Below are 13,571 nucleotides of genomic sequence, written 5' to 3'. Positions count from 1 at the left end.
ACCACAGACAGGCTGCCTGGTCTGGTGACAGCCCCAAGGAGGACCCTCCTAAGGCCTGTGGCCGAAGATCCTACAAAGTTCTCCTGGAGGGGGTCGAAGGGCACAACCCCGGCCCGGGGGCAGAGCCCGGAGCCTCCTTGGGGAGCCCAGAGCGCCCAGCCGCCCCAGCCCGGGAACCAGGTGCCCACCCACGGAGCAGCGCCCACACCGGCCGGCCGGGTCGGGGGCTGGGGCCCTACGGCAGTGGCGTCCGGGGCCGCAGCTCAGGACCTTCCTTCGTTCTGAGTCAGGACCCAGCGGGGACCAGGAGGGGGCGGGGCCACGGCTCCAGGGCGTCCTCTCAGAGCGAGGGCCCTCGAGGAAGCCCCCCGCGCCCCCGCCCCCCTCCGTCTAGACGCCGTCGACCGCCCGCTCCTTTCTCCGGGGGCGGACACGCGGGCAAGTGCATCTTTGAGGCCACACACACCAGGCCGCTCTGGGCACGGGCTCGGACCCTGCTGCTTCGGAAGCCTCCCTCCGTGCCCGGCGTCTGAGCGACACCGGCCTCCGGCAGGACTTCTCTCACCAGAGGGCTCAGCCCAGCGCACACTCACCTGGTCGCCCGACCTAGGTCTCAAACTGGGTCAAGAGCTCCCTTATTTCCGGGGCCACGTGCTGCGCGGCGTTGGCGGCCTCCGTGATGGCCTTCCGGTACATTCCCTTCTTCTTACGGTTAAATCGCAGTTTGAAAAACTCCGAGAACGGGGAGAGCTTCGAAGTTGACAAGAACGACGTCGTCGGGGAACCAAACCACGAGACCTTGGCTTCTTGCCAGGAGGGCGCCCCGTCCTCCTTCTGGCTAAGACTGAGGTCAAGCACACGCGCTGGCCACCAGGGGAAACCGTGAATCTTACCCCACACGATGTCCCCCACGGCCACCGTCCTTCCGTCCCCGGTAACGCACTTGGAGACGCTCTGTGTGTGCAGCCGGACCGTGAGCGGCGGGACTGTCTGCCTGGCGTCCTTGGACGAGGACCGCACCGACGCGCCGTCGCCCGACGAGAGGTCACACGTGTCTGGGAACGTGACTTCCGAGCTGGACGATCTGGACTCGTCCGGACTGTCGCTGCTCCACACCAACTCGCCGGCGCACCCGGGCCCCCTCTCGGGGCAGGTGGCAAGGAAAGCCAGGCCCTGTCGCCCGCGCTGAGCCTGGGCGCACGGCTTGAAGTCCTCGTCCTCGCCAGAGCTTCCGGAAGAAGAGTCCACGGGCCCACGACCGGCAGAGCCATGGCCGAGGCGAGCGGGGGAGCCGGCCCGGGGGCCCCGCCCGTGGCCGTTAAGCGCCTCCACCAGCTCGGCCCGGTACACGGGCTCCCGCTCCCCAGCCCCCCGGGGCCGGGGCTTCAAGCGGATCTTGGGGGGCGGCAGGCCGGTGCCAGGGGGCCCGGGACGCGTCAGCTTTAGCTTGGGGATGGAGGCGGGGGGCCCGGCGGGGTCCTGGCCGCCCCCGTGTGCCTGGGAGGGGCAGAAGGGCTCCAGGGACCCGTGCACGCGAGAGGGTATCTCCACCACCTCGCCCGTGCCCTGCGGCGTGCTGTAGGAGATCTTGATGGCCGGGCTCCGGGGCACCCGGGCCTTGCCCTCCTCCCGCTTCTCTCTCTTGCTCCTCCTCGTGGCGCTGGCCGCGCTGTCCCCTCCGCCCTCAGGGTCCGCGAGCTTGCGGGGTTCTGTGTCGGGGCCGGGGACGCTGCCCGCCCTGCGGCGCGGCTGAGGGGCAGCTGGGGGGCCGGGGCCAGCCTCGGGGGGGCTCAGGGTGCTTTTGCACTTCTCGCAGAGCACTTGGCGCGGCCGCAGACGGATGGGGCTCAGGGCCAGCCGGCCGGGCTCTCGGTTCCGGGACAGGCGCCGGCGGGTCCTCTTGATGGCCCGGGGCGGCGGCTGCGGGACCCACTGCCGGTAGGTGCTTCTCAGCCAGAGTGGGGGAGGGAAAGGGGCTCCCTCAAAGTACGGCGGGAACGGTGGCACGAGAGGCGGGGGTGGCTTGGGGCCCGAGGTCTCAGGGGCCGGGTCCCCGCAGGGTGCTGGCGGAGGGCCCGTCCCCAGCTGCATTGCCTCTCCGTCCTGCTCTGGGGGTGCCGGGCCGTTGCAGCCGTTGACAGGGGGGTCCTCGGGCTGTGGCAGTGGAGCCGACGGGGGCAGGCCAAAGAGGCCGGACCTGGCAGTGGGGAGACAGAAGGGGACAGTCAGGACCATGAGGACACCGCTGCGTCCAGGCCCCACCCCCAGGGGCCCAGCAGGATCTGGGTGCCGGCCAGTGCCCCGAGCACCTGCAGCTGCCTCCAGCCTCTGGACGGGGCAAACACCCCCACGTGTCCCCATGGGGCATCCTAGGGGAAGGCCTGTCTTCTAAGGGGTCTGGGGGCCGACACAGGAGCCGCCTCTCGGGGTTGTCAGGCACGGACATCCGCAACTCGGCTCCCGCGGGTTTGCAGCTGGAGGCCTCGCAAGACCCGGCACAGGCACGTGGGCCCTGGACGGCTGAGGACAGGGTCTGGGGAGTCCGGGGTGCTCACATGGCCTGACTGGGCCCCGGGTCATGGGCCTTGTGCACCCACTTCTTTTCTCCCCCAAGCAGGCTCGCTATGGGCCCAGGTGCTGCTGTGGGGTGTGTGTGTGTGTGTGTTTCTGGGGTTGGAGGCTGCAATGGTGGCCATGGAGAGGGGACAGGAGTCAGAGCCCCGGGTCGAGGAGAGGGTTCGCTCCCTCCTAAATGCTGAGTTGGTCTCAGCAGTCTCCACTGCCCACGTAAGGGGGGCATCCACTCCACCCCTGCCCAGCATGACCTCAAAGGACCACCCTTCCCGCCTGGCACCCCCCGGCCCTTCCCTCAGGACCTCCAGCTCCAGGAGGGGAGTAGACCAAGCAGCACCGACAAGACCACGTGATCCACGGGAAGGGGACGCGAGAGGGCAGGAGACCCACATCCCTGCCATGAAGACCCACAGCGAAGGCCAAGGGCAGGATAGCTGCCCCGGGGCTCCCCAGCCGGGACCTGCCTGGCGAGAGGCCTGCTCTCACCCCCTGGGCAGTGTCCCCCATGCAGACCGCTGGGCACCTGCGAGGGCCGGGTCGTTGTTGAAAATCAGTGCGCAGAGCCCCTCCCCGAGCAGAGGGCCAGCCCGGAGGCCTTGTGCTGGGAGGGAGGGTCGCAGCATCTAATTCCCCAGCGACCCACGCTGCCGCAGGAAAACAACCAAATAGTGAGAAAACGGCCCAAACGGCAGCGAGTGAGCATGCGTGACTTTCCCATACATGTGATGTCGTCGGTGAGATCGCTTTACCCAAAAGCTGTTATGTTTGGAGCCGAACACAGACTTCGGCCAGGCCGCGGAGGACGAGGCTCAGAACACGGCGTCGGCCCTCCCTCGGCCCTTGATCTGACCGGGTGGGGACGACGGAGGGACGCTGCCGTGGTCCCGTCTGCAGGCGGTTTCCCCCTCGGCTGCTCTCCCGGAGAACGAGCTCAGAGGGACCGACCACCCACGCCATCACGGCGCCCGCACAGTCCCCAGGCGCCATCACGGCGCCCGCACAGTCCCCAAGCGCCAGGGCTCGAAGCCCGGAGGCCTCGCCTCGCCACGGTCCTTACAGCCACGGGGTCGGCGCACTCACAAATGTGGAGGCACATGGCGTGCGAATGCCGCCCCGTTGTTTAATTCAAGCTCACACCAAAAGCCCGTTGTTTAATTCAAGCTCACAGCAAAAGCCCGGAGCCACGGTTTTCCTCTTTCCCATCAGGTTCCCATTTACTTGTGACTGTGCCCGAATCTAAAGTCTTCATGGGGGCGGGCGAGGGGTTCACGTCTTCTCTTCATGACCAGAGAGTCCGGCAAACACGGGTCCACGGCCACCTGGCCCTGGGCAGCCTGCCCTTCATGTGGCCGGAGGTGGCCTGTAACCTGTAGCCACGGGGGAGGGAGAAGCGGGGAAGCAGCAGGGTCATGTGGGGAGGGGGACCCCCAGCTCCCGCCGTCTCCTTGCTACCCTCCTCTGGGCACGTGGCTCTTCACCTGCCCTGTGGCCTGGGACGACCGGGTGGTCCCACGGGGACCTGGTGTCTATGCTGCGTCCCAGGTGACCATGGCGGCAGCGGGGTCCTCTCCCTCCACGTGTGCTGCCCACGTGTGCACACGGCTTCCTGCACCTCAGCTGCCACGGGAAGCCAGCACGGCAGGGTTTCCACACCGGGGTGGGCTCAGACTCTTGGGGACCAGGGGTGGGACAGGGGGCCCCAGGGTCATGCCCTCACCTGGCACTGGGTGCGCCGACCCCAGGGCCCAGCGGCCACCACGGGTTTTCTAAGTCGGGATTTCCCCTTGCTCGTGTTTGGATCACCCTGGTGGCCACCCCCCCATTCCCCACCGCACCCCATTCTGCCCCACCCCGTCGGCTGGGACAGGCGCCGCACAGATGCCGGGCCCGGAACAGCTGCTGTGTGGCCCACGAAGGAGACTCTGCCGGAGTCCGGCTGTGGGAGCTAAGACCCCGCCCAAAGCTGCCCCCACCCCACCCGTGGTGGTGACAGGCAGGTGTGTCCGCAAACCTCAGCCCGAGTCCTCAGCCCCAGAACGGTGGCTGGACTCTGCACCCAAACAGCCCCCAGCTCTTCCGCCGGGTGTCCAAGAGCAACCAAGAATTCTGAGCGCTGAACTCCGGCACTCACGCCAAGGCACATGCGTGTGCGCACACACACGCACACACACACAGGCGTTCACTCCCCGAGCTCCTGGGCCAGCAGGCTCACTGCCCCTTGCTGTTAGGGTATCAGGATCCCCTCCGTGTAACCCCTCCGTGTAACCCTAGGAAGGGCTTCCAAGGGGAAAGGGGAGGGCGGCCGTGGTGTCCTGCCAGAGGGTGACACTGAGGACACACAGTGCAGGAGGCCCCACAGGAGCCCCTCACGGGACAGTGTCGGCCCCGCGGGGAGCGCACGGCTGGCACACCGGGCCCGACACTCAACGGGTACCCCAGCTGAGGCTGAGAACAGAGCACCCCAACTGCCACCCGGTGGGCGTGAGAGAGGGCTGCAGGGAAGGCTGTGGGAACCCCAAGAGGACACCCTGTCAGCAGGTCCCTAGACCAAGGGGGTCCCACAGATGAGGAGGGGTCCACGTGCCCGGCAGGATCCACCCTGCTCGGACCTGGACAGCTGTTCCCAAGGCCCAGAAGCCTACTTCCTGCCGTCTTTGCAGGCACGCAGACCGCGAGGGGGACGTTCACGCACACCCATCCCTTCGACTGTCCGCACGGACCCCTAGGCTTCTTTGCTGTCACCCTGTTCAGAAGCAGCCCATACCCACTGGTGAGACTCCCCTGCCCCCAGCCCAAGCCTGTGCGGGTGCAGACCCCTCCTGCCAGGCTGGGGTCCAGGGCACCCCAGGAGCAAAACCCCTGGGCAGTCCCTTTCCCATCACCTCCACCCAGACCAACCTATCGTCCCCCAGGACCCTCCTTTGTAGGAGCCCACCCTGGGGGCTCTGCCGCCCTCTCCCCCTACAGGTGGGCTAGGGCAGGAGGGGGGCAGTGGGGGGCAGGGGTGGAAAGTCACCTTATCCCTGAAGGCCCCAAAGCTGGGGTCCAGGGAGGTTTTTGCCCCCCATTTATCACACACACACACACACACACACACACACACCCCTCAGGGAGTCCCTGAATGTTCAGGACAGAGATCCAGGCCCTGACCTGAGCCAGGGCGGTAAGGCATGGCCCTGGGCACAGGCCAGGTCAGGCAGTGACCCCTCCCTGCCCTAGCAGGTCAAACTGGGTACCAGGTTTGGCTTCACAGAGCACTGGAGAGCAGGCGAGTCTCTGCCCTTGTGTGCAGGGCCCCTCAGCCTATGGGGGGCTCCTGTCTTGAGCAGGGGAGGGCTTCCAGAGGTCAGTTACAAGGCACCCCCACTGAGGACCAAGGGGCAGGCCCCGTGACTCCAGCACTGCACAAAGCCACACTTCCTTCCCAGAGCGGCCTGGCCCAGGCCACGCCCACAGCCCCGGTGTGTAAACAGCAGCCCGGGAACAGCTCCCTCCCCACGCTGCCCGTGGGTTCGAACCCTCCACAGCACCCAGAGACAGGGACACACACACACACACACACACACACACGGCATGGCCATTCCCTATTTACGGACGGACAGAGGCAGAAGGAGCCAAGGGATCCCGTGGGCCCCGAGACCATCGGGGTCTGAGCTCACGTCCAGGCACGAGCCACTCTTCCTGGGCGGGAACTCAGCACCTAGCCCCATGGAGTGACCTCCACTGGATTCCGGGGCACCAGGCGAGGCGCCACCCGGCGGTTCGCCCGCAGGACCCAGCCCCTCAGTGAGGCCAGGCTGTGTGGACATGGGCTGGTGCCAAGGGAAGGAGGCCCAGTCAGCCTGGCAGCGGCCCACAGGTGACACCGCAGGGCCTTGGCCGGAGCGGGCCGGAGAGACAGCCTGCCAGGCCCCCCAGGGTCCTGCCCTCCACCTTGTTGACGGGTCCCCCAGCCCCCACTGGCTCCCTGCCCAAGGACAGAAAGGGATGGGGGAGGGGCCCCAGGCATTGGGGGGCCAGGTTGGCCAAGGTCTCTGTGCAGGAAACTGGGGGACCCTGAAACAAAGCTCAACAAGGCGTCCTTGGGAGCTGGGGGAGGGGCAGACAGCCTCAGCTCCTAGGAAAGCCTGGGGACACCCAGAGCTCAGCAGACGCTAGCGAACAGGGGTCAGATGCAAAAGCAGAGTGGTTCTTCCCCGGAGGGCCCGCACTTGCCTGAGACTAAAGCATGGCCATTCGCAGGGACACAGAGAAGCAGCCTGGCCCGCAGTCCTTGGCAGGAGACCCGCGGCCCGCCTCAGCTCACTGGCCCCCCCGCCGAGGTTTCACCCATGCAACCAGCTCAGCAAAGCCCCAGAGCAGCCCAGGCCTGAGCTGGCCTGCAGCCAGGAGGAGCCGGCCCGGCCGCCCGCCAGAGCTCCCGGCCTCCCCCGCGGCCTCCCTGCTCTGCAGACTTGGGACCCAAGTGGCTGTGGAGCCTGACAGCCGCCTCTGACCCCAGCCGGCTCCACGTTTACCCTGGACCTCCCTTCCTCATCCTCCCATGGGGAGAGGCTACCCTGGTGTCCAGTAAAGGGGTGAAGAAACGGGGCTTCAGGACCAGAAACACCCCAGGGGGCCGGCCCAGGTGCCTGCAGGGGCAGCTGGAGCCAGGAGCCTGCGGCCTCGGGCAGGCCGGAGTCCGGACGGCGAGAGCCACTCGGCAGCTAGGCTCCCTGCGCTCCGCACGTTGGTTTAGAAACTACACCGCGGTCTCCCTCCCCTGCAGCCCGACGGACGGCAGCAGCGGGCTCGGTGGGAAAGAAAGGGCAGCCTTGCGGGGCCTCTGGAGTTGGGGAAAACGGGTTAGCTGGGGAAGTCATGGCCTGGACACCAGCATGGCCCCTCGTCCAGGTAGAGCCAGCGTCTCTGGGGCAAGCTAGGGGGCCAGGCTAGCACATCTGCCCCTCGCCCTGACCTGTGTCCTGGACTCAGAAAGGTTGGCCACCACCAGCAACTGCCTTCCTCCCCTCTCTGCCCTCCGGGGGCTCCCCCGGTCCACACCCCCCCATCACCTTCATACTGGCCAGGTTCCCTGCGTGGCGGCTGCCTGCCTGCTGCAGATCGAGCCACCCTCCGCCATCCCGGGCACCTGCTCTCTGTCCCCAGGGCTCCCTGAGGACAGGGAAGCTATGCCCAGTGTCCAGTGATCCATCCCAGGACCGGCCACCAGCGGCAGTGTGCCCAGGATGGAATGAGGGTGCCGTGCTGCCCAGGGACCGGCCTGCTGGGACCCTTGACTGGCTGCCCACAGACACTGGAGTCCCAGCCACACGGGGTGGGGTGTGGGTCACAGAGGCTCAGGAGCCCCACACGCTAATAGCGCCCTAGGTGACTCACAGCTAGGCGCTTCTGAGAAACACCAGCCCCCACGTGAAGGCTGGGGCCTTGGGGCAGGCCAGGCCTGATGGGCGGTTCGTCCTCACTCCTGCTGTCCAGGCGACCTTCCCTCACCACTCTGGGCCTCTGCCTCGGCCACGGCCACCTCCCCTGGGGAGGGTGCTCCACCGGAGGTGCTCCCCCAAACCACCTACAAAATGATGCCGACACCCACCCTGCCCCCGGCCTGGAAGTCGGAGCCTGTGGGTTCCAGGCAGGCCTGGGTCACCTGTACCCTTACTGCCCCAGAAAGAATCACGGCCTGTGGGGAGCCTGGAGGGACCCTGCCGAGTGGGATGTTGGCACTCAGCCCGGGTGCACCATGGGGAGTTGGTGAGCGCGGGGCGGGGGGGTTGCATGAGGGTCCGTGGGGGGTCTTCCTTCCGATCACAAAGCAGCTTGGCCGCAGGATCCAGCCTGGGCGGGAGGAGGCTGGCCCCGACGCGGCAGCTCCACACGCTTGCCGACTCCTCGGGGGCCTCTGGGAGCTCCTCTGGGAGGAGAACCCACCTCCCAGGGTGCCAAGGGGGGGGGAAGCCACGTCCCAAAGGCCCATGAGTCACCCTGCTTGCTGGGCCCTGCTCCAGGAGAGAGACCGGGACCTGGCGAAGGGCCCCTCCCTTGGGACTGCTCCGTCCCTGCCGGAGACACTGGCAATGATTTACCGCCCTGTGGGGCCCCCCGTTCCCCAGGTTGGCACACCAGCGCTGGAGGCCGCTGATAAACGAGTTACTGGCACGTGGCTGGCCGTGCACCGTGGGGACACTGACAGCTGTGGCCGGGCCGCCCTGAACACACTCGGCCCAACCCCACTGCACTGGGACCCGCAGGCTCCCAGCCGCGGCCCCCAGCTGCCCGGCCCAGCTGCGCAGCGCCCACACCTGGGATGGGGCCCCCACCGAGGGACTGGCCTGCTACTGTCACAGATGAGGGGAGGCACTGAGGAGAAACTGGCCTTGGGAGGGCGAGGACCCTGCCGCTCGAAGCCCCCACCTCCCAGCACAGCCAGGCCAGGCCGCAAGCTGCCGAAAGACCCGGCGGGATGAGTGCGCTGCAAGCAGAGGCTCGAGCTCTAACGCTGTGGGCCAAGGACAGAAGCCGGGGGAAGCCAGGGTGCTGAGTAAGGGGGACGAGGGCAGCTGGGGCCGCGTGGGGACCGAGCTGCCGCGGGCTGGGGGTGCCAGGGGCACAGCTGTGGGCTGGGGGTGCCAGGGGCACAGCGGGAGGCAGCAGGGAGCAGAATGGCACCCGGCAAGGCCCGGGTTCTGGGGGTGGCTGCCGGTACTGCTGAGCGCGGCGGTGGCAGGGCTGACGCCCTGGAGTCTATGGCTGCCCGTTCCCGTGCTGGGGATCCCAGCCTGGTGGGCTTCCTTCCACCAGGGGAGCACTGGTCTCCCAACCAGGTTGGCCCCAGCCTGGGCAGAGGGTGGCAGCCGGAGGCCAGGCGGCCTCCTCTACACACAGCCCCCCCCAACGAGTCAGTGGGGCCCACAGCCTTCCTTTCCTGAGTTGGGGAGCCCAGAAAACGGAGGGGTCCTCTGGTGCAGCTGCTCCTCTCTGAGGAGAGGGACAGGCCCAGCGGGCACAGCCCCACACAGACCCAGTCGTGGGAACAGGCCCAGGATGGCCATCCTGCCTGAGGGGGTAAGAGGTGGCCGTCAGTGCAGCAGACCTTGGCCACTACAGGGCACAGGCTGGGCAGCTTTCAGGTGGCTCTGCTGCAGCCCCCCACTCCCGCCCCTCGGGCCCCCAAGCACTCTCGGTGGCAGCCAGGGCTGAGCGGGGCCACAGTCACCCAGGGAGGCCGTATGTTAAATCATGTGACATTGGCATAAATGGCTTCTGGCACATATAACGAAGAGATAGCGCCAGCGGGGCACCGGGTGAAGAGTGATGGTCTCCTGCCACTGCCGCGCGACTGCAACAAAATCTGGGCCCCACCGGGGAAAAAGTTGGGCCTCTGCAAAGGGACCCATTTATTCTCAGCAGCCTGGAGATAGGGCCCAGCAGGAGCGCCAAGACATTAGTGTCTGATTAATGCCTAATCATTTATCTGTGCGACAGCTCACTACCATGTGACACTGTATCCAGGAGACTCTTCCTGCGGCTGAGTCCCTGCAGCGGGCGCACAGGTGCGAACCGGGGTGGTGTGCCCCCAGGCCTGCGGGGGACCCCCTTCGGCCCCAGAAAGCGGGGACCCAGCCACCGCCCCTACCCAGCACCCCCGCCTGCGCGTGTTCACTCCTCCGCAGCCAGAGGCTCCCCCCAACACTGTTTTCACATCGCACCGCTGGACACAACTGCTCGCCAGCAACCCGGAGCCCCGAGTGCCTCCCAGGAGCCCCGGGGGGAGGGGCGGGGCACTGGGCAGGGCACCCCCGCTCCGAGGGGCTGGCAGGGCAGGTCCCGTGCGCATCTGCGCCCACTGCCCCGCCGCCCCCCAGCCGATGACAATTCTGAAAACAGCCGGATTCAACAGTGCGTCTGAACAAAGAAAAGTGCGTTAATTATGGCAGACGTGCGGAGTTCGGCGGCCGGCGGCACGCGGCGGCGGCGCGGGGACACGGGCTGCGCGCCCCGCGCCCGGCCCCCCTCGGCGCCCACCGCCGCTCCCGCCCGCGAGTCGCGGCGACTTTGAGAGCCACTTTGGCCCCCCGAGTGGCGGCCGCGCTCGCGCGCCCCGGGGCCCCGCGCTCGGGAAACCGAAAGCGGGCGCCGGCGCCGCGCCGCCCCCGCCCTGGAGCCGGTCCGGGCCCTGGGCCCCGCCGGCGGGGCGGGGGCGGCGGCGTCCCGGGAGACTCGGGGCGCCCCGGGGCCCGCGCCCCCGCCCCCGCTCACTTTTTCGTGCAGTCCAGCAGGATCCCGGCGAAGCTGCGCCCGCCGCAGCTCACGGTGACCAGCAGCGCGCCGTTGACGACCTGCTCCACCCGCACCGGCAGCCGGCAGCCGGCCCGCGGCTCCATGCTCCCGCCGCGTCCCGGCCCGCGCGCCCCCGCCCCCGCCCCGCCGCCGCCGCCGGGTCAGCCCGCGCGTGACGCCGCCCGCCGGCCGCCTGACGTCACAAAGCTCCGCTCGGGGCGGCCACCGCGAGCGGGCCGGGGCGGCGGGAGGGGCGCGCGGGGCACCCCCGCCCGCGGACACGGGCCGCAGCCGGGCGCCTCGGAGGCGGCGCGGAAGCGCACTGCGGACCCCCGGGACGGGGCCGGGCTGCGCCCTCCCCGGGGCCCCGCGGTCGCGAGCGCCCGCCCAGAGGACGTACGGGCCGGAGCTCAGGACCCCCGCTCCGGGGCCAGCCCCCACCCCCACTCACGGCCCTGCCCGGCCGTCCGCCCCCCCGCGGCCCCGCGCCCCCCGCCTCGAGTCAGGCGCCCAGTGGCCACCCGGCACGGCGGGGAGGAAGTCCCGGCGACGCCAGCAGGAAGCCGGTCGGGCCGGGCCGAGGAGACGCGGGAGCCGAGGGGACACGGGCAGACGCCCTGCGGAGGGGGCACCTGGCGACCCTCGCGTGCTAGGCGCCGCCCCTGGTGCCCAGAGGGCGCGTGCCTGGCTCAGGGCTGCCTGTGCGCCTGAGGGCGACCCGCGACGGCGTTGGGGAGGGGGATCCGTCCGCAGGTCTCCGCCGCGCGGCCCCGGGCCGCTGGGGAAACAGTGGGTTCTCTGCGACCCCGCCGCGCCGAGAGAGGCAGGGGCCCCACGGGGCGTTCCCAGCGGAAAGGACCGTCTTTCCCGGGCGAGAGCGCGGATCTCCACGCGCGCAGCTGGCCGGCTGGGGGAATGGGAGGTGCAGGCGCCCAGCGGACGTGGGCCCCACCCGGGACCCCTCCCGCGGCCCTGTGCTCCCGCGCGCCTCCAGCCGGGCAGAACTCGACCGTGCCGAGCCTTTGCGCATCCCGCACCTGGCTCGGGACCCCGTAACTGGCAGAGCCCCCAGGGCGGGCCTGTTGCGGTGACCCCGCCTGGGCCCAGCCCCGCCCGGCAGGACCAGCAGGTCCCCTGAGCCGGGCTCGCTGCGCCTGGCTGGGCGCAGGAGATGGGCGGGTGGTTGGGTTGTCCTGACGACCCGGACGCCGCCAGGCCCCGCCCACCCCCCCTCCCGCCTCTTGCCCGGAGCCCGTGCACCGCCCCGCCCCGCTCGGACCTGCGCCGTGGCCGCCACCCGTGGCGCCGCCGGGGACTGTCGGGGCGGCGGTGGCGCCGCTCCTCCTCGCCCTCCAGCGGCGGCCTCCTGGCGCCGGGAGCAGGCAGAGGGGAGTCCGGGCGGAGTCAGGCAGCCGCCGGGAGCTCGCTGCGCCTCACCGCCCCCGCTTGGACGGGGCTAAGGATCCACGCCCAGGGAGCCCTAGGGGAGGCCTAGGGTCCAGGGAGCACCTGTTCCCTGTATGGCTGGGGGTTCCAGCAGACCCCAACCCTCCTTTGGAGAGTGAGAGGCTTCACCGGGAGGCTTCTGGGATCTCAACATGACCACCGCTCAGGGTCAGCAGGGTCCCCCATCACTGTGGGGGCCCCCACAGGGAGCCTCTGCACCCACAGGCCTGTGCAGCCCCCCCACTCCAGAGTTGGACAGGGCTGACTTGGGTGCAGAAATGCCAGGCCACCCCTGCCGGCCCCAGGAGGGGGACTAGCCAGAGGCTGCCTATCTGCTCCATGCAGGTGCCAAGCATGCCCCAAATGCCTTCTGGGCCCTGGGGACGCCACCAGGGGACCAGCTTGTTGGAGTTTGAGTCAGCTCCAGGACTGCTGGGGACATTCCAGGTGTGAGCATGTCCCCGTGTGCCCAGGGGGCTCCCTACGGACAGGCGGGAGGCCTCTGGAGAAGGTACCCTGAGGGGATGCCTGGGTGAGCAGGGAGCCACCTGGGGAGAAGGGGCCCCTCGGCAGCCTGGGGAGAGGTGCCGGGCGCTGGGGTGCACAGAAGGGCACCTTCTGAAGGGCAGGCCGTATTGTGGGGAGTGGGGTCTTCCGGGGTCACTCCCAGGCAGTGGCAGGAGGATCAGTCTGGGCTGGAGCCTGCTGGGACAGTGCGTGTACGCAGGGGCAGGGAGGGGCCCAGAGAGGGCGCGGAGGGCGTGCGGGCCCATGCTGCACAGCTGAGTCAGGGAGCACAGTGAGAAAGGGGGCCTCTGCCCTGTCTTCTTCCAGCCTCAACTCCTGGGCTGTGTCCTCTGCACTTTCTAAGTGGAGTTGGAAGCCACTTTCGGAAACCCATTCTGCACAAGGCAGAACAAAGGGCTCTGCAGGCAGGACTTTGATTTGGAATTTAAAGGGTGACAGTTTGGGGTCCCCCCCCCACCGCAGACCATCCCTCCCAGCCCAGCCAACTCACCTGCTCCAGACCACAGAGCCTCTGATGAAGACAGATATCCTTGGGGGGGGGGGTGAATCAGCTCCGTGGGCCTGCGTGCCGACCCCATGTGCTGATTCCTTCCTGACCCAGGGCTCTCCCCTCTAAGTGTCCCCTTCAAAGACGCAGGTTCTAGACAGACTGGCCCCAGGCAGCAGGGACTGAGGGTGGCTTGCCCACCATGAGCTGCCTAGCAGGGCCATGGGAGAGCTATGGAGTGACCCCCAGCTAAGGGAAA

The 13,571-nt window shown here is 68.7% G+C and overlaps 1 protein-coding gene across 4 annotated transcripts in view; it reads right to left on the bottom strand.

Moving 5' to 3' along the window:
• PWWP2B (PWWP domain containing 2B) overlaps nt 1-13,461 on the bottom strand; it is a 25,944-nt gene extending 12,483 nt beyond the window's left edge. Inside the window, exons 1-2 of one of the 4 annotated variants that reach the window (XR_014309122.1) lie at nt 10,831-11,006; nt 594-2,197 (exon numbers count right to left, since the gene is read on the bottom strand). Coding sequence is in view for 3 of the 4 variants with exons in the window: in XM_082721552.1 (XP_082577678.1) it covers nt 607-2,197; nt 10,831-10,955 (1,716 nt within the window). In the remaining variant the exon portion in view is untranslated. Of the gene's footprint in view, nt 1-593; nt 2,198-6,789; nt 6,919-10,830; nt 11,007-13,315 lie in introns of those variants that run through there. The other 3 variants (XM_082721554.1, XM_082721552.1, XM_082721553.1) reach the window with 3 other exon arrangements.
• Nucleotides 13,462-13,571: the final 110 nt, after the last annotated feature.

The sequence above is a fragment of the Mustela nivalis genome (genome assembly GCF_964662115.1).
Source record: "Mustela nivalis genome assembly, chromosome: 2".
Lineage (NCBI taxonomy): Eukaryota > Metazoa > Chordata > Mammalia > Carnivora > Mustelidae > Mustela > Mustela nivalis.
Note: the sequence above shows the minus strand (reverse complement) of the source record. Positions and strands in the feature narration are given on the sequence as shown.